Source organism: Staurois parvus, unplaced genomic scaffold (genome assembly GCF_062004578.1).
Source record: "Staurois parvus isolate SC_StPar_1 unplaced genomic scaffold, SC_StPar_1.0 ptg000198l, whole genome shotgun sequence".
In the NCBI taxonomy this organism is placed as follows: Eukaryota; Metazoa; Chordata; class Amphibia; order Anura; family Ranidae; genus Staurois; species Staurois parvus.
The window spans coordinates 15950728-15974730 of NW_028317994.1; the positions used below are offsets into that span (position 1 = coordinate 15950728).

Consider the following 24003-nt stretch of genomic DNA (forward strand, 5'->3'; position numbering starts at 1 on the left):
CCACTCACTGTGAGATTCCTCAATCACTCCCAACTCTAACATGTCCTTTATTTCCTTTGCCACCGCTTCCCGCCTGGCCTCGGGAATTCTATAGGGCTTGACATTTACGCGGACCCCGGGCTGGGTAACTATGTCATGCTGTATGACAGTCGTCAGTCCAGGTAGGTGGGAGAAGAAATCTCCATTTTTCCTCACAAACTCCTTAATATCATCTTGTTGGGCTACTGACAAGGTTTCCGTTATAGGTACCTGAGGGGCCATGGGAACCACGTCCTTTTGGGGTGAGGGCGCAGAATATTGACATTCCGGACATGACTCACAATGCGCTTTGACGTCTCCATGTAAGCCTGGCCAAAAGAATCTCTGGGTTATTCTCTCCTTTGTTTTCTCTACACCCAGGTGTCCACCCATTATATGCCCATGGGCTAAATCCAGTACCATCCGGCGAAAGGGTTTGGGGACCACTAACTGTTCTACCACCTCCTCCCCTTGCTTTACCACTTGATACAGCAAGTTATTGTTAAGAGCCATGTAGGGAAAAGACACCGCTACATCATTTTCCACTGGTTCCCCATCAATCATTTTAATGTTTTCACGGGCTCTATTAAGTGTGGAATCTTTCAGTTGTTCCGTACAAAAATCCTCTTTTCTGACCTCTAGGTCAGGCACCACATTCTGTCCACTCTCACTAGAGCCAGCGATCATCTCTTGTTCTATATCCTCAGTGTCTGGGGTTGTATCCAACTCCTCCTGCTCCCCAGCCATTACAGAAAAAGGAAAAAGGTCTAAACCTTCCTTGGACACATCAACAGTTTCCCCTTCCACCTTGTTGTCAAAGGGGTCAGGAGTGAGTTCAGGAGTTTTCAGTGTTTCCCCAGCAGGGGGAGCTCGGTCCTCCTGACTCCCCTCCTTATCCCATAACTTCCAGAAATGGGGAAAATCTCTCCCCACTATGGCTTCATGAAGCAGAGAGGGCACCACCCCCACAGAATGGGTCACAGGGCCCCAGGGAGTACCAATCTCCACCAGAGCAGTCTGGTAATTACGTGTATCACCATGAATACAAATAACTCCAATAGTGCTAGGGTGTAAGCTGGCAGGGTTTACCAAATCACTCTTAACTAAGGTCACAACACTACCCGAGTCTAGCAGAGCAGTTACTGGCTTTCCATCAATGGCAATCACACACATTTGCTTTTCCATGCGTTTCTGACATGCTGCAGTACATACCACCTGTGCAAAAAGAGACATGCGTTTTCCTAGATAAGCATTTTCACATTGCATAGGTTCATCATTTAACGGACAGTTTGCAGCAATATGACCTAACGCATGACAACGATAACATATTATATGTTCAGTGCTTAGACCTCTAAACGGCTTTGGGGACCTTCCTGAACTATTTGGCCAGTCTCTAGGTCCTAAGCCTACAGTCTCATTATCTGACACAATAGTCTTATCATTTTTTCCTGAGCCTTTGGCCCATGGAACAGTCTTACCGGATCTTCCGGAAAGTTTTCCACCCCTAGTGACATTGGGGTACGGCCCAGGTGAATGAAAAAAGTCCTCAGCGGCTTAATATCTCTCCACCAGGTCCACTAGCTCGTTTGCAGATTTAGGGTCTCCACGGCCGACCCACTTCCTCAAAGTGGCAGGGAGTGCACGCAAATATTGGTCCATGACCACACGCTCCACAATCTGAGGGCCTGACAATACCTCTGGCTGGAGCCACTTTTTGGAGAGATGTATCAAATCAAACATCTGAGATCTGGGTGGTTTGTCAGCCCTGTAATGCCATTGATGCACCCGCTGAGCCCGGACTGCAATGGTGACGCCCAGGCGTGCAAGGACCTCAGCCTTCAGTTTCTCATAGTCCTGGGCATCCCCTGGTTCCAGGTCATAATAGGCTTTTTGGGATTCACCTGTCAAAAATGGTGCAAGCAGTCCTGCCCATTGCTCCTTTTTCCATCCTTCCCGAACAGCAACCCTTTCAAAACTTGTGAGGTAGGCCTCCACATCATCCGCAGGTGTCATCTTCTGCAAAACATAGCTGGCCCGCGCCATTTTCTGCTCTACTGGCAGCGGATCTGCCGATTCCTTCTTTAATTCTAATAAGTGTTGGGCCACCTGCTTAAGGAGCTCTCGGTCTGCTTCCTGGGCCTCCGCAAACTGGCGATTTGTCTCCCGTTGTGCTGCATTGGCCTGCAGCAAGGCTCTTATTATTTCCTCCATCTTCCCACTTGCTCAGGAAGTTGCCCGCCAAATCCACCATATGTGGGGTTAGCTCAGGTGGGGGATCTCCTTCCCTGGGACAAAGGTAGACCGCACAGCAGGCTTTCGTCAAAATCTGACTGGATGTCAGTTTTATTAAAAAGGTTTGCAAGAAATATCAAAATAAACAAAACATCAAAATAAACCCTTGCCATCCAGGCACTAACTAAACAGCAGATGATTCCTCTCTCAGAGGTGAAGGGCTTCTCCCTGTCACCAAAACAAAGTAACAGCAAACCTTTTCTTGCAGGTATAGTCCATACACACAGCTCTCTCAGAATACCTCTCTGAGTCCCAGGCCACGAGCAACTCCTTGCTCCAGCCCTGCCTTATTTATACCACCTGTTGGTGGTCATCAGTGGAGCCCAAACTCTGGTCCGGACCCACCTGCTTAACTGTGGCCCCGAAAACCCGGAGTGGACTCCACCTAAACGGTCAGGTATGAGCATATGCGAGGTGACACATAGCGTCCCTCTATCACCTCGCCGTTCATCCTGTCACAGCGCTAATAACAAACTTATACAAAAGTGTATGTCATCATCCAAAAAACAGTGTTTTAAATAAATTAGAGTGTCCAAACATAAATTAGTGTCCAAAAAAATATATATATCTTCAGTGACTTGAACCAATTGTGAGAAATCCACCACCAAAGGAGATTAAATGAACTCACCAGAGCTAATGGCTGGTCAGATTATAAACCAGCAACAGCGCTTGTGCTCTGGGAGCAATGAACCCGATGTCCAAATAGATATGGTGATGTTTCAGATACTTCCAGATAATAATCACTGCCAAACAACTTTGCAGCCCAAGCTCTTATGATGAACTTCTCCACTCTGTCTCATACCTCCATGAGAGCATGCAGTACACTCAGGGACAAAAAAGAGAACATAATGGTGCAATACGTTTTTTTCATTTATCTCTTTAATAAAAAAGGTATAAGGAAACTCACAAACAAGGTGTCCAACAGACACCAGCTTCAATCGCAAAAAAGGGTTGAGATACAGTTAACGCTCACCGCAGATCTCTCCCATACAGCACAGACCAGCAAGGCTCTCTAACGTCCACATCAAATAGGCTACGCCCAACCGGTTTCGTCACACCGACGTCATCAAGGGGCACATATATGAACACTTCCATGCTAGATCAAATGTCATCTGAATCATGCTGCTCAAAATGCATTTCAAATCAAAGACGTGAATCAAGGATAACAGTAAGGGAGCAAGTAAGAGAATTTCATTGTTAGGGTTTACAGACAGCAAAACACTTGATCTCCAATGCAGCAGAGGCAGAATAGCTTAGTCAAGGACACTGGCAGAAAAACATCCAGCTTGACAACAGACAACTGAACTGGACAATGAAGTAGCAGAAACAGGCTAGGTTGTTGATGCCATCCCTTGATCTCTCCTTCTGTCAGCATATGTGTACTACAGGAGTGTCTGATTGGCACCTGAAGCCTAGTACACACTATGAGAAAATCAGACAGACAACCGGTCAATTAATTTTCCACAAAAGTACATATCATGATGTATTCGGAATTGTATTGACTTGCAAGAAAATTCTTGCCTGACAAAGGCAAACAGCTATGTACTAGTGTAGTGAAAGAGGAAGTGTAGAGTTGTTCTATGCTTCTGATCATGCACTTTTTTCCCCATTCGATTATTTCCGTATGATTACTGTAAACATTAACCATTTCAATACCGTGCAATTTTACACCTTCCTGCCCAGGCCATTTTTCACGTTTCAGCGCTCTCACACTTTGAATGACAATTGCTCGGTCATACAACATTGTACCCAAACTAAAATTTTATCATTTTCTTCACACAACTAGAGCCTTCTTTTGGTGGTATTTAATCACCGCTGGGGTTTTTATTTTTTGCTAAATTAACAAAAAAAGACCGAAAATTTTGAAAAAAAACAAGTTTTTCTTTGTTTCTGTTATAAAAGTTTACAAATAAATAATTGTCCTTCATAAATTTAGGCCGAGATGTATTCTGCTACATGTCTTTGGTGAAAATAACCCAAATTAGGATGTATTATTTAGTTTGTAGGAAAGTTATAGAGTTCACAAACTATGGTATAGATCTGAATATTGATCAATCCTGAAATACTGACAGCCAATCTAATTTCTTGAGGTCCAAGAATGTCAGAATAGTACAGATATCCCCCAAATGACCCCTTTTTGCAGAGTAGACAGTCCGACGTACTTCATAAGAGGAATGGTGAGTTTTTTGAAGTTGTGTTTTTTTTTGTCATAATTTTTTGGAAAATAAAGAAATTTTAAAAATTATTTTCACTATTTTTTTTTTCTTACATACTGTCACCAGTGCAGTACAGCATCATCATATAACTGGCATGGCAGTGAACAGGGACACTGACTGGTGACAGTATGAAAAAAAAAAAAAATATATATATATTTTTTTTATTATTATTTTTAATTTTTTATTACATTTTTTTATTTTTTTTTAAGATTTTTTTTCATATTGTACTATGACCAAAGTAGTACAATGTTACCATAGTAACATTGTACTACTTTGGGGAAGTGATCAATATTTTTTTTTTTTTTTACACAATTTGCTTATAGCAAAGAATTACTTTGCTATAAGCAAGTATTTACCTGAATGAAATCGATTCATTCAGGTTTTTTTTTTTTTGTGCTTAGCTGTGATTTGGTCACAGCTAATCACATGACATGTGCATGTGATTAGCTGTGACCATTCACAGCTAGGCAGTAGTATACAATGGATGGCATGTCATGTGACCTGCTGTGATTGGTCACAGCAGGTCACATGGTACCAGCAACGGGGGCCGGTACTCAGATCTGTCATCGGCCGTGTCCGAGGTACACGTCGGGTGACAGATCGCGCCGCTGCGAGGCTCTGCATTACCGCAAACTGCGCATGTGCACGCCAAATGGCGTGCACCCGGAATGCCGCAGCACTTCTGAAGCCGCCAAACGGCCATTGGCCGGGCGGCTAATGGTTAAAAACAAAAACCGGACATTGTGTTTTTTCTAGCTTACACCCTCAGTTTTTGTCATCTGAAAAGTTGGAATCAGCTGCCGAAAGCACCATACTAACGATCAGATAATGGGCCATTCTTCGTATGGAAATTTTCATACAATTTTTTTATGGTGTATGGGCCATAATGCAGAGTAAATTCTCATACACACTGGACATTTTTATAGCTGCTGTTTTTGGCTTTTGACATTTTTTTCTACAGCCAGTAAACTCTCCAGCATGTTATCCTATATGTCCATGCACACATAGACTAATCAGCGTTTTTTGGCTGGAAAAAACCCCCCAAAATTAGTGGGTTTCTAGAGGAGTTTTTTTTCTGCTGTAAAAACACTCTAATGTTGAAAAATGCAGCAAAACGCGTTGATTTGCTGCAAACCAGCGTTTTTGGACTTTTTTCGAGCAAAAAAAACAATTTTTTGGTAAAAAAAAACAGCTAAAAAATGCAAAAAGTGTGCCAAAACGCCGCTAAACGCTAATGCAAAAATCCGCTGAAAAACTCACGTTTTTACAAAGCTAAAGTTACCAGCGTTATTAAAACGCCCAGTGTGCATGGAATCTAATAATCTTTTAGTCTCAGACAGAGACTTAAGCTTGTTTACATGTAAATGTATCATTTTGTCCACTCTGTTTTCCCCTCATGTTATCATGTACACCATTAACACATGCACTGTGGCAGAGACTTCTCGACACTAATGCCCAGTACACGACCAGAAAATCGGACGAAAAATACCGCTTTCGAAGCGATCGTATCATAATCTGAACATTAGTACACAGCTTTCGACAGCTGGTCACGACAGTTCATGCAAAATTATCTGAAGAGATAAAACATTTTCTCATACGATACCAGAATGTACAATTTTCATTTAATCAACACAGTAGACTACATTACAACACATCACTTCCGAAGTTTTATTCAGTCGTATGAGAATATTCATATCTTTAGTAACCTTTTCATTTTCGATATAAAACTAGTATGCAGCAAAAAAAAAAATACAATTATTCGTCTGATATTCTCATTGTCTTTAGTGCTCCTGCCACCAATCTGAGTGCTAATGTGCATGTCACTACAGGCTGAAAATTAAACCATATTCAGAAGCTTACAGTAACGCATTTAAAAGATTACCAATTATATTTTAAATAATACCTAGCTGCATATACAGGTATTTTTTATATCTTCAGTTGAAAATCCTTAATCCAGGGATGTTGAATTTGTATCTTGCTCGCAGCAGGGCTCACCGGTCCGGGGATGTCCAACTGGTATCGCCCAATGCCCAGGACGTGTAGTTCCAGGCCCCGGGTAGGTAGTTTTTTTTACCCTTTAGCCCTGCTGCAGGGCTCACCTGCCAGGTGGAAGCATTCGGGTGGCAGTGCTGCTGCCTGATTGCTTCCACACAGTACACAGTGCCAGCCTCTCCCCCCTGCCCGCTATATGTCCCAGGCACCGCTTGCCCATCTGCGGGCCCGGGACCAGTTCGGTAGCTGCCAGCGGGTATATGGGAAGGAGTAGAGTGGACACATCTGCTCTCCTCCCCTTCTGTCCTGACCCAGAAGTGATGTGACGTCACTTCCGGGTCCTCGTTAACATAATCCCAGCTATCGAGGCCGGGAAAAAATGTAATGCAGAGCGATGTGCACTTCATTACATTTCAGTGTAGCACAGGGGAGACATGCAGGGTCTTTTAGACCGTGCATGTCTCAAAAAAAGAGAACCTGACACCAAAAATCATCACATAGGGGGACTTTTTATTTTTATTTTATTGAAAAAAAAATTAAAGTTAAAGCAGAGCTCCACCAAACAGGGGAAGTTCCATTTTAAGGACTGCTCCCCCGCTCCCCATTAAGGATTGGCACCTTTGGGAGACGGGGGAGGAGCGGGTACCTGAATTTGACAGGTACCAGCTCCCACCTCCGGTCCGATCGCCTAAGCGAGCGGAAGGTGTCCTCCCTCCCCATAGTCCTTTGGGACACGTGACAGGTCCCAGAAGACTACAGGACCATTCATGAAGCGCAGCGCTACTCGAGCATGTGCAGTGGATACCCGGCTGTGAAGCCGCAAGCTATCACAGTCGGGTGCCCACACTGAAGATGCCGGCCTTCTGGAATTCAGGACGGCCAGAGAAACGGGCTGCGGAGGACAGACCGCGGGACTGAGGGACAGGTAAGTGGCTGTTTTTTAAGTCAGCAGCTACAGTTTTTTCTGCTGACTTATTTTTGACAGGGTGAGTGAAACTCTGCTTTAAAGTTACACCCAAGTATATAACTCCCCCAAAATGTTTCAAGGCCACCCCCACATATGTACGCAAGTACAAACGTAAAAGCACACGTTGGGGCGCCTACGCAAGAAAAAGAGATGATTATGATATACAGTCAGGTCCATAAATATTGGGACATCGACACAATTCTAACATTTTTGGCTCTATACACCACCGCAATGGATATGAAATTAAATGAACAAGATGTGCTTTAACTGCAGACTGTCAGCTTTAATTTGAGGGTATTTACATCCAAATCAGGTGAACGGTGTAGGAATTACAACAGTTTGCATATGTTCCTCCCACTTGTTAAGGGACCAAAAGCAATGGGACAATTGGCTTCTCAGCTGTTCCATGGCCAGGTGTGTGTTATTCCCTCATTATCCTAATTACAATGAGCAGATAAAAGGTCCAGAGTTCATTTCAAGTGTGCTATTTGCATTTGGAATCTTTTGCTGTCAACTCTCAAGATGAGATCCAAAGAGCTGTCACTATCAGTGAAGCAAGCCATCATGAGGCTGAAAAAACAAAACAAACCCATCAGAGAGATAGCAAAAACATTAGGCGCGGCCAAAACAACTGTTTGGTACATTCTTAATAAGAAGGAACGCACCGGTGAGCTCAGCAACACCAAAAGACCCGGAAGACCACGGAAAACAACTGTGGTGGATGACCGAAGAATTCTTTCCCAGGTGAAGAAAACACCCTTCACAACAGTTGGCCAGATCAAGAACACTCTCCAGGAGGTAGGTGTATGTGTGTCAAAGTCAACAATCAAGAGAAGACTTCACCAGAGTGAATACAGAGGGTTCACCACAAGATGGAAACCATTGGTGAGCCTCAAAAACAGGAAGGCCAGATTAGAGTTTGCCAAACAACATCTAAAAAAGCCTTCACAGTTCTGGAACAACATCCTATGGACAGAGGAGACCAAGATCAACTTGTACCAGAGTGATGGGAAGAGAAGAGTATAGAGAAGGAAAGGAACTGCTCATGATCCTAAGCATACCACCTCATCAGTGAAGCATGTTGGTGGTAGTGTCATGGCGTGGGCATGTATGGCTGCCAATGGAACTGGTTCTCTTGTATTTATTGATGATGTGACTGCTGACAAAAGCAGCCGGATGAATTCTGAAGTGTTTTGGGAATATTATCTGCTCATATTCAGCCAAATGCTTCAGAACTCATTGGACGCCGCTTCACAGTGCAGATGGACAATGACCCAAAGAAGATTGCAAATGCAACCAAAGAGTTTTTGAAGGGAAAGAAGTGGAATGTTATGCAATGGCCAAGTCAATCACCTGACCTGAATCCAATTGAGCATGCATTTCACTTGCTGAAGACAAAACTGAAGGGAAAATGCCCAAAGAACAAGCAGGAACTGAAGACCGTTGCAGTAGAGGCCTGGCAGAGCATCACCAGGGATGAAACCCAGCGTCTGATGATGTCTATGCATTCCAGACTTCAGGCTGTAATTGACTGCAAAGGATTTGCAACCAAGTATTAAAAAGTGAAAGTTTGATTTATGATTATTATTCTGTCCCATTACTTTTGGTCCCTTATCAAGTGGGAGGCACATATGCAAACTGTTGTAATTCCTACACCGTTCACCTGATTTGAATGTAAATACCCTCAAATTAATGCTGACAGTCTGCAGTTAAAGCACATCTTGTTTGCTTCATTTCAAATATATTGTGGTGGTGTATAGAGCCAAAAATGTTAGAATTGTGTCAATGTCCCAATATTTATGGACCTGACTGCACATGTTCCATATTGCCATGCATGCCAGAATGAGAGTAATAGTTCTAGCACCAGACCCCTCCATAACAATAAACTGATGCAACCTTGTCTTTTATATTTTACAGGAAAATTGGATAATTTATTGCTTTTTGTTATCTAAAATTAACTTAAGTGTATTTTTTACTGAAATTCTGCATTTCCTAGACCTTTGTGATAATATCGTGTAACATAAAAAATTGTAACTACCACTATTTTATTCTCTAGGATCTCTGATTTCAGAAAATATGTTTGGGGGTTTTATGTAATCTGCAGGCCTTAAATTATTTTTTAAACTTGTGCAAAAAATGCAAAAACGGCTCTGGCAGAAAAAGGGATAAAAGATAAGCCCAACATTCCCCTTTCCGGACGAGCACCCAATAGGTGCTCATTATACTGCAAGGCCTCTCCCCTCCCTGCTAGTCCACAGGTGAAGTGCTGGAGACAGGCAGGGAGGGAGGAAGTGATAAACAGCGCAAAGTTATGAATATTAAAATGTTTAAGTCGCCATAAAGCCATTTTTGGTTTTAGAAGCCCCAGGCATTACTTAAAGCAGATTTAAATACAGTTTTGGTTGAAAAAAATTTTTTTTCATCAGGACAAGTAGATTGTTATGAGGGACTAGATTGGGACACCGATTTAATCCCTGGGCAAGTAGTTTTTATTTAAATTTCCACACCCCTGCTGTCAGGTGAAAGCATCTGGGCGGCTGTGCTGCTGCCCAATAGCTATCACACAGCCCATTACGGTACTGGCAGGGAGGGGAGTAGGAGGTATACAGCGCAAAGTTAAAAAAATTAAAATGTTTAAGTAGAAATAAAGCCCCAGACATTCCTAAAAGCACCTCAGATTTAAATACGGTCTGAATTAAAGTTTTGATTTTTTTTATCTGGACAAGTAGATAGTCATGCAGGACAGGTAGATTGGGATACAGATATAGTCCCTGGATAAATAGTTTTTTTCAAAAAACTCCACACCCCTGCTTAATCTGAAACCTAAATTAACAGTCGGAAATAAAAAGACAAAAGAATTATTTGATGCACACTGCACATGCAGCAAATACAAGAAGTGCCTAAAGAAATACTGCTCAGACTTACCGCAATCACAATAACGCTGCTGTCTGGCCTCCATTCTGACTGCTTGTAAGCTCCAAACTGGGCTGCTGTTTTTGCCGATTCCTTGTAACTGGCTACTAGCACGCTGGGCTAAAATACAAAAAAAGAAAAGAAAAATAAACAGATGGAATATAATGGAACTATTCTCAACAGGAGCAAGACTGGATTCACAACCTTGCATTTTTGCTTCAGGAGTTTTACATTGAAAACAAATAGAAATACAACCAAAATGCATCGAACGCAAGTCCTATGACGTGTGTCAACATGCATTATGCCACGCGGCAACACGTCCTAAAGTACCATGATGCACATCAAATAACGTGTTATGACGTGTGTTGAAAACCAATACAGTGCATTGTAATGCACGTTAAAAAAGGCACACGTATGCATGTATGTATGTATGTATGTATGTAATGCACGTCTATCAATGGAAAATGCATCGAGGAAAGTGCAAATATGTGAAACCAGCTTTAAGAAACGACATAAGTATACATCAGACATGTGTAGAGGAGAGTAGAGTAAATTAAGCAACTACATCATGGGCAGAAATTTGAATCAGCAGAAAAACGAGGGTAGGTGGTCAGGAGCTTGCCTACAGTTTGACCTGCTGACCAGTAATAGAAGCACTGAGATGAGATGTGGTAAGTGCCCCCATGCTTTGCGGCTTCTGCCATGCTCACAACACTGACTGCATTTGCGCACAGTGATTCCACAACATCAGGACACAAAAATGCAATTACATCACAACACTGCTGACATCCTCACTACTTTCTGGTATTCTCCTGCCAGTGCAAATGGAAGAGTAGTGAAGTGGGAGGAAATAAACTATTTTCAGCTAGTGACTGAATTTTGTAACTTCTGTGTGCAGGACAGAAGACAGACATTAATCTGGAGATAGTTGGACACTCGTCTCTTATTTGATTGGAGCACCTAACTGTGAAAAATGTCCAGAAGTTATTTATGGCTCACCAAAAAAATATGCAGGTTTGGAATTTAGTACACATTCTTCCCTTCAACAGTTTCCATGAGTACTACATACACAGTAGTTAAGTTAAAAGTTGAATTTTTGTCATCGAGGCTCACAAAAGCTACAGTACCGTCAAAGGAATTCCACATGTTTACATGCACCCTGCTGTGAATACAGTGAATGAAGCCTTTTCAGAACTTAAACCAGTATTAAACCCAAAAGCAAACATTGTAGCATACCAATTCTTAAGATGTGATGGCTGCATTAGTTTTCTTTTTAGGTCTTTCTTCCTTTGTTTTCACCTGGTGAACTGAACAGTAAATCTGTTGTTTTTCAACAGAACAGGCTATACAGCAGATGTAGCAGTAAAGCAGGGCATACATGGGTTGAACTCCGAAGTATTTTTTGATCGAAAATTGAAAACATTGTTCTGTAATCCGATGGTGCCACCAATGATTCTGAAAAACGGTAGTTTTTCATGAATTTTCCAGCATGCCCAATAAACAAAGTGGGGAGGAACCATGAAAATCGTCCGGTGCCATTGCCCAACATACAGAGTGAAAATTGGCCGATTATCCTTAGGTCCGATTTTCGAATGAAAAATCATTCGGAAATGGACCCATGTATGGCTGGCCTTAGAGGGTTGAGGCAAACCATTCTCCATTGAAAGGGGTGCTCACAATGCTCAGCATTTATGTAAAACCTTTACCCCAAAAGGAACTAACTGCTTATAAGGCGTTAGCTGGAGTCTGGCTTCATTTTGTTAGTGTAACTAAATTTTTAGTAGATCTAACACTACTCTCCCCCCAGATTAAGGCCTCATGCACCCCTGTGGGTATATGCCCAGCTCACCAGAATGCATTTCTCCTAGCGGGAGAAAAGCAGCATCAAAAAAATGCCTAAAGTCACATTTCTGTGAATGCGGTTAGACACATCAAATGCTTAAGCATTAATTCATTTCATTGGCCAGATTAATAATTTATTGTGGCCATTGAAACCAACACTTAAGTGCTACACGCACCGAGCATTAACTTGTGTTCACACACTTTTAGGCACGTTTTTCTGCCAAAAAAGCTGTGGGGCAGTGGGGTTTTTTTTTTCTGTGTTTAAATACCCGTAAATGTGTGTGGACACATAGGCTAATGTGGAGGGGCATTACGAAGCAAAAAAAAAAAAAGACAAATGCTCCCAAAAGTGGATTTATTATTTGCCCATTTAGCATGAAGCCTCACAATGCTGCTGTCCAAAGGGGTTTCTGTGATCCTTCATTCAGAGTGGGGGCACTCCAATACAGGAGGTGTGTTACTGGCCAGATCAACAGGTGAGAACAGGAAGGAAAAAAATAAATAAATAAATAAATAAATAAATAAAACAAAAAAAAAACAAACTAATGCAGCCACGACATCAAAGGATTGTTGAGCTGCAATATATTACAGTTTTGGGTTTAATACCACTTTAAGGCATAACAGTTAAAACCGCAGTCAAGTGAACACGGCTTAGTGACACTAAACTCTATTCAAGCATGCATTCTTAGTTCAGAAAAGTCTCTCTGCTTCCTCCAAAATTTCCAAATTCCTTTTTTTGCTGCTGTGATCTGACGTCCTGTTAAAGGATGGCTATGTTTGTCCTCCATGCTCCCACTGTATGCAGGAATATAGACATCCTCTCTTGCTCACTCCTGAGATGAACTGTGGACTAGACACAAAGAGAGGTGTAGTGTGCATAGAGCAGTGCACATGGCTGAAAATAATGTGCATTGCGCATTTCAAACAAATGAAAGTGAGGGGTGAAAGGAGAAGTTGGGAGCTTACGGAGGACATCACAAGGAGGCAGAAAAGCACAGTAAGAAACAATTTCATGAAAAATAGCTCAAAGGGCCAAAGGTGAGATGGACTAAGACTTCTAGTGAGCCTCTCCACATTCTTGATTTCTTTGTGCCCTTGTTGGGACCTGCAATGATCAGGTGCAGAAAAAGTCCAAACATGGTGTAAAATTGCAGAATTGTGGCATCATGCCAGGCTCCTAAAATCAGCTTGCCAGACTTCTAAAATAAACATGTAGCAGGTGTTTCAAATATGCTAGAAACCACTAAAAACCCATAGTACACAAGATATATTTGAAGCAGCATGGCGCATTTCTGGCCCCATTGACTTCAACAGAAGTTTCTGAAAAATGCTGAAAACTAGCATTTTTCAAGTCTGGGAAACCATCTCCTCCTCCTAGTAACTAGCTTTCCATTGTCAAAAACGATCAAGCCTGAATACATCTGAATGCAAAATATATCACCAACACAAAGCATACATGGTACTATTGTGAATAAGTGGAAACAAAGATTACATTATTAATTTTACTAATAAATATAGCACCAACTTACTCTATTCCCTTTATGGAGAACAATACTCCATGCCCATCAATGTTCCCAACTGAGTCAGCACAGCACAGTTGCTAAATGGTTAGCACTTCCACCTGGCAGTACTGGGGTCGTTGGTTCGAATCCCAACCACGGCACCACCTGCCTGGAGTTTGCATGTTCTCCCTGTGCGGGTCTCCTCCCACACTCCAAAGACATGCTGGTAGGTTAACTGAATCCTTTCTATATTGGCCCTAGTATGTGTATGAATGTTAGTTAGGGGCATTTGATTGTACACCCCTTGAGGGTTAGGGAGTGATGTGAATGTACAATATATATATATATATATATATATAAAAAAGCGCTGTGTAAAATTGACAGCGCTTTACATATATATGTACCTGTAATAAATAAAGGAGACGTGTGGGATGTCAAAAAAAAAAACATTCGTACTCGTCAATATGGCTGCAACATCAGTCCAATGCTGCAGCTGTCCCTCGTCGGCTCTAAGTTTGACAACTGAGATCACATCATCACTCAGATCTTGACCTTCACCGAGCAGAGAGTGATGATCATCAGCGATCGGCCCTCTGCTCTGCCCTTCCAGGGCTCACATGTGTACCACATTTACCTGCGTCAAGCGCTTGGTTATTTATTCATTTAATTGGCCATAATAAAGAAAAAAAAAAGCCCAAGTGCTAAAAATGCCTAGCGTTAATGCATGTATACACACATTTTTACCACATTTTTCTGTCAAAAACTACTCTCCTGAACGCAATTCTTCTGCTTTCAGAAGAGCAACCTTTTACCTGCCTCCAAACCAGGGGTAGACTGACAACTCATGGGGCCCCCGGGCAATAGGGGATCATGGGGCCCCTGTGTCCTTGCCCAAACTCAAAAAAGCCTATGAAAAAGGTACCAGGGGCATCTCATGGGGCCCCTTACTGACCCCAGGCCCTCGGGCAGTGCTGGAGTTTCCAAATGGTCAGTCCGCCCCTGCTCTAAACACTGCTGCTCCTAAAACCGCTAGTAAAAGCCTATGTGTACATGGACACACAGGGGTGATTTACTAAAAACAGGAGAGTGCAAAATCTGGTGCAGCTCTGCATAGAAACCAATCAGCTTCCAGGTTTTAGCCCTGGTTAACAATGAATACAACTTTGAAGTCACACAATTTAAAAGTTGCAAGTCAGTGCGACTTCATGCACAGATGTCAATGCAAGTTGCACCTGAAACTGGCAAAAGTAGTGCAGGAACTATTTTTTAAATCGGTGCAACAAAGTCGGAACAATTCCATTGCCTATCATAAGGTGCAACCTCTCATGCGATTTGACACTGTCAAATCGCATGACAAGTTGCATCAGTGTGAAGCAAGGCTTATGGTCAAAAACTTAATTGAACAAGCTAAAGCTAAAAGCCTATTGGCTACCATGCACAGCTACACCAGATTTTGAACTCTCCAATTATAGTAAATTAGTAAAATAGTCTATGGTATAAAAATATGCCAAAAGATCCTAAACGTGAGTTTAGGAGCAGCAGTGTGCATGCGGCCTATGAGGAATAGCAGTACAGCCTGTAGCAAGCTAGAGCAAGAATACCCTCACCTTCAACTTAACACCTCTGCATGTCCCAGCCGCCCATCGGCTAGCAGGGCCCCCCAAAAGTCCACAGAGAAGCACCCTAATGGATAGTGTGCACAACTGTCAAGCTGAAAGACAGAGTGAATTTCTCAGTGTAAGCCCTGGACTTTGTTTTTTCCTTCCTCAAACTGCCTTCATCAATGGTTGGTAACAGGATCTCTACAACCTCAGGATTTCTAAATCTGCTTTCACACAGTGCAAAGCAGAGGAAAATCAAGAATCTGTTTTTCAGCTGGTCACGAAAGACCGGAAAGAACAGTAAATATATGGAGTACCCTAATGACCAATTACGGAACGGTAAAGTTCCACTTTAAGGCCTCATCCCAAACACTCCATTAAGGATTGGCACCTTTAGGGAGCAGGTACCAGATTTTGAAAGGTACCCCGCTCACACTTCTGCTGCGATCACCTAGCTGATTGGAAGCGGAAGTCCCCCCAATCGTTTGGGACACGTGATAGATCTCAGAGGACTACGGGACCAGCACCCCTCATGCATGCACAGTGGGCACCTAGCTGTGAAGCCACAAGCCGTTACAGCCAGGTGCCCACAAGTAAGATACCAGTGCTGGGGACACAGGATGGCTGGTGAACCCGGCTGCGGTGAGGACACTGCTGGATCCTAGGACAAAGGAGTGGCTGATTTTTTTTTTTTTTAAGTCAGCAGCTACAGTTTCCAGAAACTGGAGCTCTGATCATCGGCAAAATGATTTAATAGCTGGATGGCTGTGAATGGTGAAAGATTAATTGGACTACATACAATGTGGTGATCCTGCAAGGTGGTAATGGCTACAAAGTCACATGAGTGGGGAAGAGATCAATGAGAACTTGGCTGTAGAAAAGGGGTGATAGATGGACTTGTGGTCATAAAAGCTGTACTGTATTGTACTATGTTCAGTGCATATTGCATTTTTGCCTCTGTTGTGCTCTGAATATACTGGATTATAAATTCAAAATAGCTCTGACACAAGAGACATGATATACATCCAAACTTTTATTAAATCTCATTAAAGCAGAGAAGGTCTTGGCAGCAGAATAAACATCCAGCAACTCCGTTAAATGGCAATGTTTCAAATCATAAACTAAGCTTCCTCATGCCCAGTGGAAGCCAGAAATGCTCTTGGATGAGTATACAAATGAAGCACCTTGTGCTGGAGAATTTCTGGACTGGGTTTTCCTTCCTTGTTTGCCTGGAGGATGGAGTTCTAGCATAAGGTAGGCCATAGACGGGCCGTTTATTGGTTGAATTTTCGGCCGATAAACAAAACAAAAACAAAAAAAATCGGTCGGCCCTGTTGCCGATGCCGCTACCCATGTCCATGAAAAAACGGCAGTTTTTTGCGGATTTTCCAGCATGACCGATAAAAATAAATGAGATCCGCAAAAAAAATGACCGACGGACTGGCCCCACTAACGGCGTGATTATCGGGCCGATTCTTCGTGCAGATGAAAATTCGGCCAATAAACGACCCGTCTATGGCCTGCATAAGGCACACTCTACAGTGCAGTCCACTGTGATAGACTAGGGAATATTGATCTGTGAATGGAACATGGTTTCTATTGCACAGTATGCATAGGAAAATGGGCTAACAAGTGTAATGTGTAGTTTGGAAAAATGTTCTTTATTATGTTGTATACATTATGCTTTTTTAGCACATTAAAGGGTATTAATAGGTACTTTTTTATTTTAGTTTTGGATAAAGCAGGAATCAGTCACTGGAAAGACTATCCCTTTTCAAGCTGGCCATACACGTATAGATTTTTGTTCAAGAATTTTAATTTCAAGAATATTTGTTTAAATTTTCCCATCACTATGGTCGAAAACAAACATCGATTTGACCCCACCAACAGTTAGAAAATCAAAGGGGCAGGAAGGAAAATGTTCTTGACCAAACTAATTTTTGGCTTGTATATGTGGTTATCGTTCAGAAATTACATTAATTTTAAACTCGAATGCTAAAAGCAAAAGACCATTTTTAGTGGTGCACCAAAATGGAAATTCTGGTGCCGAAACCAAAAATTCAAAATGCACTTGACCAAAAACAATAATGCACAGTTTTTAAATATGAATACCGATATATATTTTTTGGAAAAAAATACACAGACGAAAAAAAAATATATATATATGCCCCAATTTTTTTGTAAAGAGGATGTTATGGCGAGTAAATAGATACCCAACATGTCACACTATAAAATTGCACACGCTCGTGGAATGTCGTGAAACTTCTGTACTTAAAAATATCCATGGGTGATGCTTTAAAAATTTCTACAGGTTAGCAATGCAACGTTATGGAGGAGGTCTAGTGCAAGAATTATCGGTCTGACGTTCGTGGCAATACCTCACGTGTGGTGTTATCACCGTTTACATATGTGAGCATGACCTACGTATGCGTTCACCTCTACATGCAAGCACGGGGGGACAGGGGCACTTTAAACTTTTTTTTTTTTCTAAATTGTATGAGGTTTTTTTTGCACTCCCTTGCTCTCCGTTTAAAAAAAAAATGTAATCACTTTTATTCTTATCACAATGACTGTATGCTTCCCTTGTGAAAGAAATAATTAATGACAGGACCTCTTTATGGAGAGATATGGGGTCAATAAGACCCCAGATCTCTCCTCTGCAATGTAAAGCATTAGATTAAAAAAAAAAAAAACAAAAAACATTGATCTAGTGCTTTAATAAAAGAAAAATAAATAAATGTAAAAATTGACCGGAAGGGGAAGTGACATCACTCCGATCCTCCAAAGGCATAGAGATGAGTGGCGGCCATCTTTCCTTCTCCCAGAGCCGGGATCGATGGTTTCTCAGGTAAGGCTGGAAACTACCGAGCGGTGGCCGGTGGGCGAGGGGGGGGGGGGATTTCAGCACCTGTATCTGGGGTGTTTTCGGCCAAAACATTTCGGCCACCAAAATCTCAGTGCAACCCTAGCAATTTTCGAACGACATTCATCGACATTCATCCATTCACAGAATGTTCAAAAAATTTTCATACGACTTTTCGTACAAATATTATTGGTGCAAATCGCACTGCAAAGTATCGTTTTCAGGCATCAGGAGCATTTTCACAAGTACTCGTGAAAATACCCAGTATTGGGAGCGATTCTGATACTGGTATCAGTGCTTCCCTATCAAATAAATATATATTTGTCAGATGTATCTGATGCATTTTTCTTCTATATTTCTGAAGTCTGTTTTTTTGCACGTGACTGGCAGCAGAAGACTAGAATCACCTCCACTGATGTTTGCCTACAGATCAGTTGGGAAAGAGCTGGGTCACATGACAACTGTAAATACATATGCAATATGTATATTCTGCAAAACAGGTTCTTCGATTTTTTAAAATTAAAATAGAGTGCCACCATCCATACAAATAAAGAGAAGGGATAATGTAAATTAAACAGTATGTGTTTAGTATCCCTTTAACCTCCAGCACAGCCTGACAAACCACTTAAAGTGGTCACTTGTAATAATATTTGGACAAATCAGTAGTAATACAAATGTTACAGAAAACACTTCATAACTTAGTAGAAAAACAAAAAGAAAAAAAAAAAAAAGTTTGAACATTAGCAGTTATCACTACAATAATGTATGGGAAAGTTGAAGACCTCAAAATCACTCATATTCACTTGTGGGTCCACCTCAGGAATAAAGCTAAACAATGACTGAGAACGGAAAAACCATCTAACCCAGTGGTTCTCAACCTGTGGGTCGCGACCCCTTTGGGGGTCAAACGACCCTTTCACAGGGGTCCCCTAAGACCATCAGAAAACACATATTTCCGATGTGTAAAGAGCAGCTACTGTGTAGAAAGCAGCTGCTGTGTTGAAAGCAGCTACTCTGTTAAAAGCAGCTACTGTGTTGAAAGCAGCAGTATTGGAGGTAAAACAACACTCATGAATTATAATTACTGGGTAAATAATTTTATGGTTGGGGGTCACCACAACATGAGGAACTGTATTAAAGGGTCACGGCATTAGGAAGGTTGAGAACCACTGATCTAACCCGTCACAGTACTTTGCATATGAAGTACTGAACCAGAATGAACGGATCTATATATTTATTTGCATGAAAAGACTGCTCATTGCACATTTACACTGGCCTTGCAGTAAAAACACATGGTCTGTTCAAATTGCCTAGGCCCCCTGCACCACTACAAATTACCTACTGGAAAAAAAAAAAATTGATTTAGACATACTTCACACCTCCATTGTCTGCATCTCTGGGTGTGACATCACCATCCTTCTAAGAACATTTTTAGAAAATGAAGAGCAGGTGAAATCTTGCGAAAGATGCTCCAGTCTATTGCAAGAGCATTTTCTCGCAATATTTTGGCTGAACTATTGGTCTCAGGATCCAGCCAGAAGGAATGTGGAGAGATCCTAGATGCCACAGAGTGCCTACCAAGGGTAAGGTAACCAAAAACCTATATATAATATACTTACATACAGTAGGTGATTAGTAAAAGGGGGAGAGGGCCTGGCCAGTGTTTCATTTTACTGAAAGGTCCGCTTTAAACCACTCCTCTATGGGGGCAATTAATTTTTCACTTGATAAAATCTGCATTTTTTGGTATGAAATTACAGTAAACACCCAAACGATTATATATTTTCTGAAAGCATAAGTCTAGAACAAAATGGTAGTAATTACAATTTTTTATGTCGCATATTATTTGCGCAACTGTCAACTTATTATTTTTTTTTTAGAAAAAAAATACAAATTATTTTTAGTACAAACACAGTATAATACTATTAATATTTTTGGTAAAAAAAAAAAAAATCGGGGTACACCAATTAATTAGCTACCAAATATGTCAAGGCTCGAAAGTGCACAAGCCTGTGAAATGGCAAAAAAACTATGGCATCTAAAATGTTTCCACAGGTGATGCTTCAAAAACCTTTACAGGAGATCAGTTACAAGGATAACTTCACATTTCAGAGTATGTTACACCCATGAGTGTAACACACTCCAGACCTGCCACCTGCCCCTGCACCCCTTCCCCCTCCTCATGACATTGCACAGGGGATCTTCTCCCCACACCCACTGTCACATTTTAAAAGTAACATAGCTAAGTGGGGCTCCGCCCACACAGCCACATCATTCATTCAAAGAGCTGAGGAATTGTAGTTCTCAATGAACTGCAAGGGCGTTAAAGAGCATTCTCATAGTTCATTCACACAGCTTGCAAACACAAGCCTGTATGGGATGTACGCGATTAAAGCTGCCAGGCCTGTTTGCAGGAGCCTGACATTGCAACCCTCATCCACTGATAATTGATGCAATGCTTTGCAGGCTCCTGAGAGGAAAAATATTTTTTCTGCAAAAACACAGTGCTGTGAAAAAGTATTTGCCCCATTCTGATTTTTTTTTTTTGCATATTTGTCACAATTAAAATGATTCAGATCATCAAATTTTAATATTACACAAAAATAATAAATTAAATCATGATTTTAAAAATAACAAAAGTAATGAGTCTTCCGCATCGCTGTGGACAAATTTTCGGCCCACTCTTCAATCCTGCCAAATTGGAGGTTTCAAGCATAAACAGCTTGTTCAAAGTCATGCCACAGCATCTCAATTGGATTTAAGTCTGGACTTGGCCACTCCAAAATCGTAATTTTCTGGGGGTTTTTTTGAGCCATTCAGAGGTGGACTTGCTGGTGTGCTTCGGATCATTGTCCTGCTGCATAACCCAAGTGTGCCTGAGCTCACGAACTGATGGTCGAACATTCTCCTTCAGGATTTTCTGGTAGAGAGCATTCCATCCATTATGGCAAGTCGCCCAGGTCCTAAAGCTGCAAAGCAGCCCAAACCATCAAACTACCACCATGTTTGTTGGTATGATCTTTATTAGGAATTACTAGAATTATTGTTTCACTCTGTAGAGGGCTTTTTTTTAGCTCCCTACATGATAGCACAGGTAGGTGTGAGGCCCCAGTCATGGAAACCACAGGGGTCCATCAACAGCTGTGAATTCGAAAATAAGAAAGCTTGACGCTTCCAGGCTCATTCATCACGGAGACGCACCCCTGCTCAACAAGCAAAGCGGTTTACATCTGTCCCAAAGTTCCCCAGAAGAACAGGAGAGCCCTGGAATTACAGTGGGTACCAATGGCAGAGGGGAAGGAGTTTTACAGCTACTTGACAGCAAATCGCCAACTGAAAAACACCAAGCTCACAGCTACAACAGACAGTTTATAAACAGACAAGGGATTAAAGTGTAAATGGGCTGGGACAGGCGGTGGCTCGCCGTGGGGCAGACCGTCAGCTTGATCCCACTACGAGCTAAAAAAAAAAAAAAGTGAATGTTCTGTAAAGCCCAGCTCCTAAAAAGCTCAACACCCTACCTTGTGATGGGGCTGCACCCACACTGCAAAGTTTAAATGCCTGTTTATGTCTAGGGTATGGAAAAGCAGTTTTATTCATTTAGTATTTCTATAATTTTTTTTTCTCAGAAGCCCATCTCACCACCTGCCCCCTGGATCCTGTTCCCTCACAACTGCTACAGTCACCCTCTTATTCTATCCTATGCTCCCTCACATCTTCAATCTCTCCCTCTCTACTGGCACCTTCCCCTCCTCTATAAAGCATGCACAGATCACTCCCATACTTAAAAAGCCCTCAATGGATCCTACCAACCTGAACAACTTAAGACCCATGTCCCTGCTCCCGTCTACCTCTAAACTCTTATAACACTTAGTCTACAATCACCTGAGCTCCTACCTCACTGACAACAACCTTCTTGACCCTTTGCAGTCTGGCTTTCACTCACTCCACTGAAACTGCCCTACTAAAACTCACTAATGATTTACTAACTGCTAAAACCAATGGCCACTACTCCGTACTCTTACTACTTGACCTCTCTGTGGCTTTTAATACGGTTGACCATCCCCTCCTGGAAAAAAAATCTTCACTCCCTTGGCCTCCAAGACTTTGCTCTCTCCTGGTTCTCCTCCTAGCTATCGCAGTGCTCCTTCAGTGTTACCTATAACTCTGTCTCCTACACTCCACTTCCTCTTTTTGAGGAGGCCTTCATGGTTCTGTTCTTGGACCCCTTCTCTTCTTCATCTACACCTCCTTCCTTGGTCACTTGATAAACTCCCATGGCTTTAAGTACCATCTCTATGCTGGTGACACACAAATCTATCTTTCTACCCCTCACCTCACCCCTTCAGTCTCCTCTCGCATTACTAACCTACTAAGTGACATATCAGCATGGATGTCACTCCACTTCCTCAAACTAAATATTTCTAAAACGGAGCTCATACTATTCCCTCCAGCCCGTGCCCCCTCCCCTGACTTCTCCATCAAGATCAATAATATAACCATCAGTCCCTCCCCTCATGCCAAGGTGCTAGGTATAATCCTAGACTCCCATCTGTCCTCTCAGCCCCAAATCTATTCACTGTTCAAATCTTGCAGACTTAACCTCCACAACATCTCCAAGATATGCCTGTTCCTAACCTCGGAAACCACTAAGCAACTTATTCACTCCCTTGTTATCTCTCGCCTTGACTATTGTAACTCCCTCCTCATTGGCCTTCCTAATCACAGGCTACCCATCTTCAGTCTATCATGAATGCTGCTGCCAAACTCATCCACCTTACCAACTGTTCCATATCTACCATCCCTCCCTGCCAATCCGTTCACTAGCTTCCCATTGCCGAACAAATAAAATTCAAAACATTAACACATAAAGCCATTTATAACTCTGCCCCAAATTACATAACCAATCTTGTCTCCAAATATCACCCAAATCGTCCTCTCTGCTCCTCCCACAAACTCCTGTTCTCTAGCTCCCTTGTCTCCTCCTACCATGCTCGTCTCCAGGACTTCTCCAGAGCCACTCCCATCTTCTGGAACTCTCTACCACAATCTGACTATTGCCTACTCTAACCACTTTTAGGCGATCTCTGAAAACCTCTCTCTTCAGGGAAGACTATCCTGCCTTCAGCTAATAACCTAATCTTCTATTTCTCCTATCAGTTCATCCCCCCACAGTTATTACCTTTTGTACCACCACCCCTCCCTCTTAGATTGTAAGCTCCAAAGAGCAGGGCCTTCCTAACCCTCTTGTATTGAACTGTATCATTGCTGTATTGTCTCCCTTTATATTGTAAAGCGCTGAGCAAACTGTTGGCGCTATATAAATCCTGTATCATCATAATAATAATCATAACAGAGTTGAAGTATTTACATTCTATGAAAAATTGCCAAGATGTGTTTCTTATTTTTGTTTGTAGAAAAATCAAAATCACAATTTTTATTTCACTAGAATTGGATTCATCTTGAAGATAAAAGGGAACTGTTATTGCTTTTTTTTTTTAATTTTTTATAAAAATTGGTTACATGTATTAATCTCCAATAATGTATTGCAACCATCCAGTTGTACTATGTTATATATAAAGATTAGGAAATCTAAGAGGTCACTGGGGTTCATACATCTTTCAGATGTAATGAAAAGATTCTTTATCCTAAATCATTAAGTTTGGGGCTAAAGTATCAAGTATTTTACTGAAAGAGGGACAAGTGCTTTTAGTTTGTGTCCATGAAGGCTTTATGTGATGATATGGCATTCATCATTTGACCCATGAATGGATAGCTTATACCTAAAAAGTGTGGT

General features: G+C 41.8%; 1 protein-coding gene across 1 annotated transcript in view; it reads right to left on the minus strand.

The window, feature by feature from the left end:
• RIC1 (RIC1 partner of RAB6A GEF complex) overlaps positions 1-24003 on the minus strand; it is a 192492-nt gene that overhangs the window by 152428 nt on the left and 16061 nt on the right. Inside the window, exon 2 of the mRNA XM_089678138.1 lies at positions 10411-10518. Within this exon, the coding sequence (XP_089534264.1) occupies positions 10411-10518 (108 nt within the window). The remainder of the gene's footprint in view (positions 1-10410; positions 10519-24003) is intronic.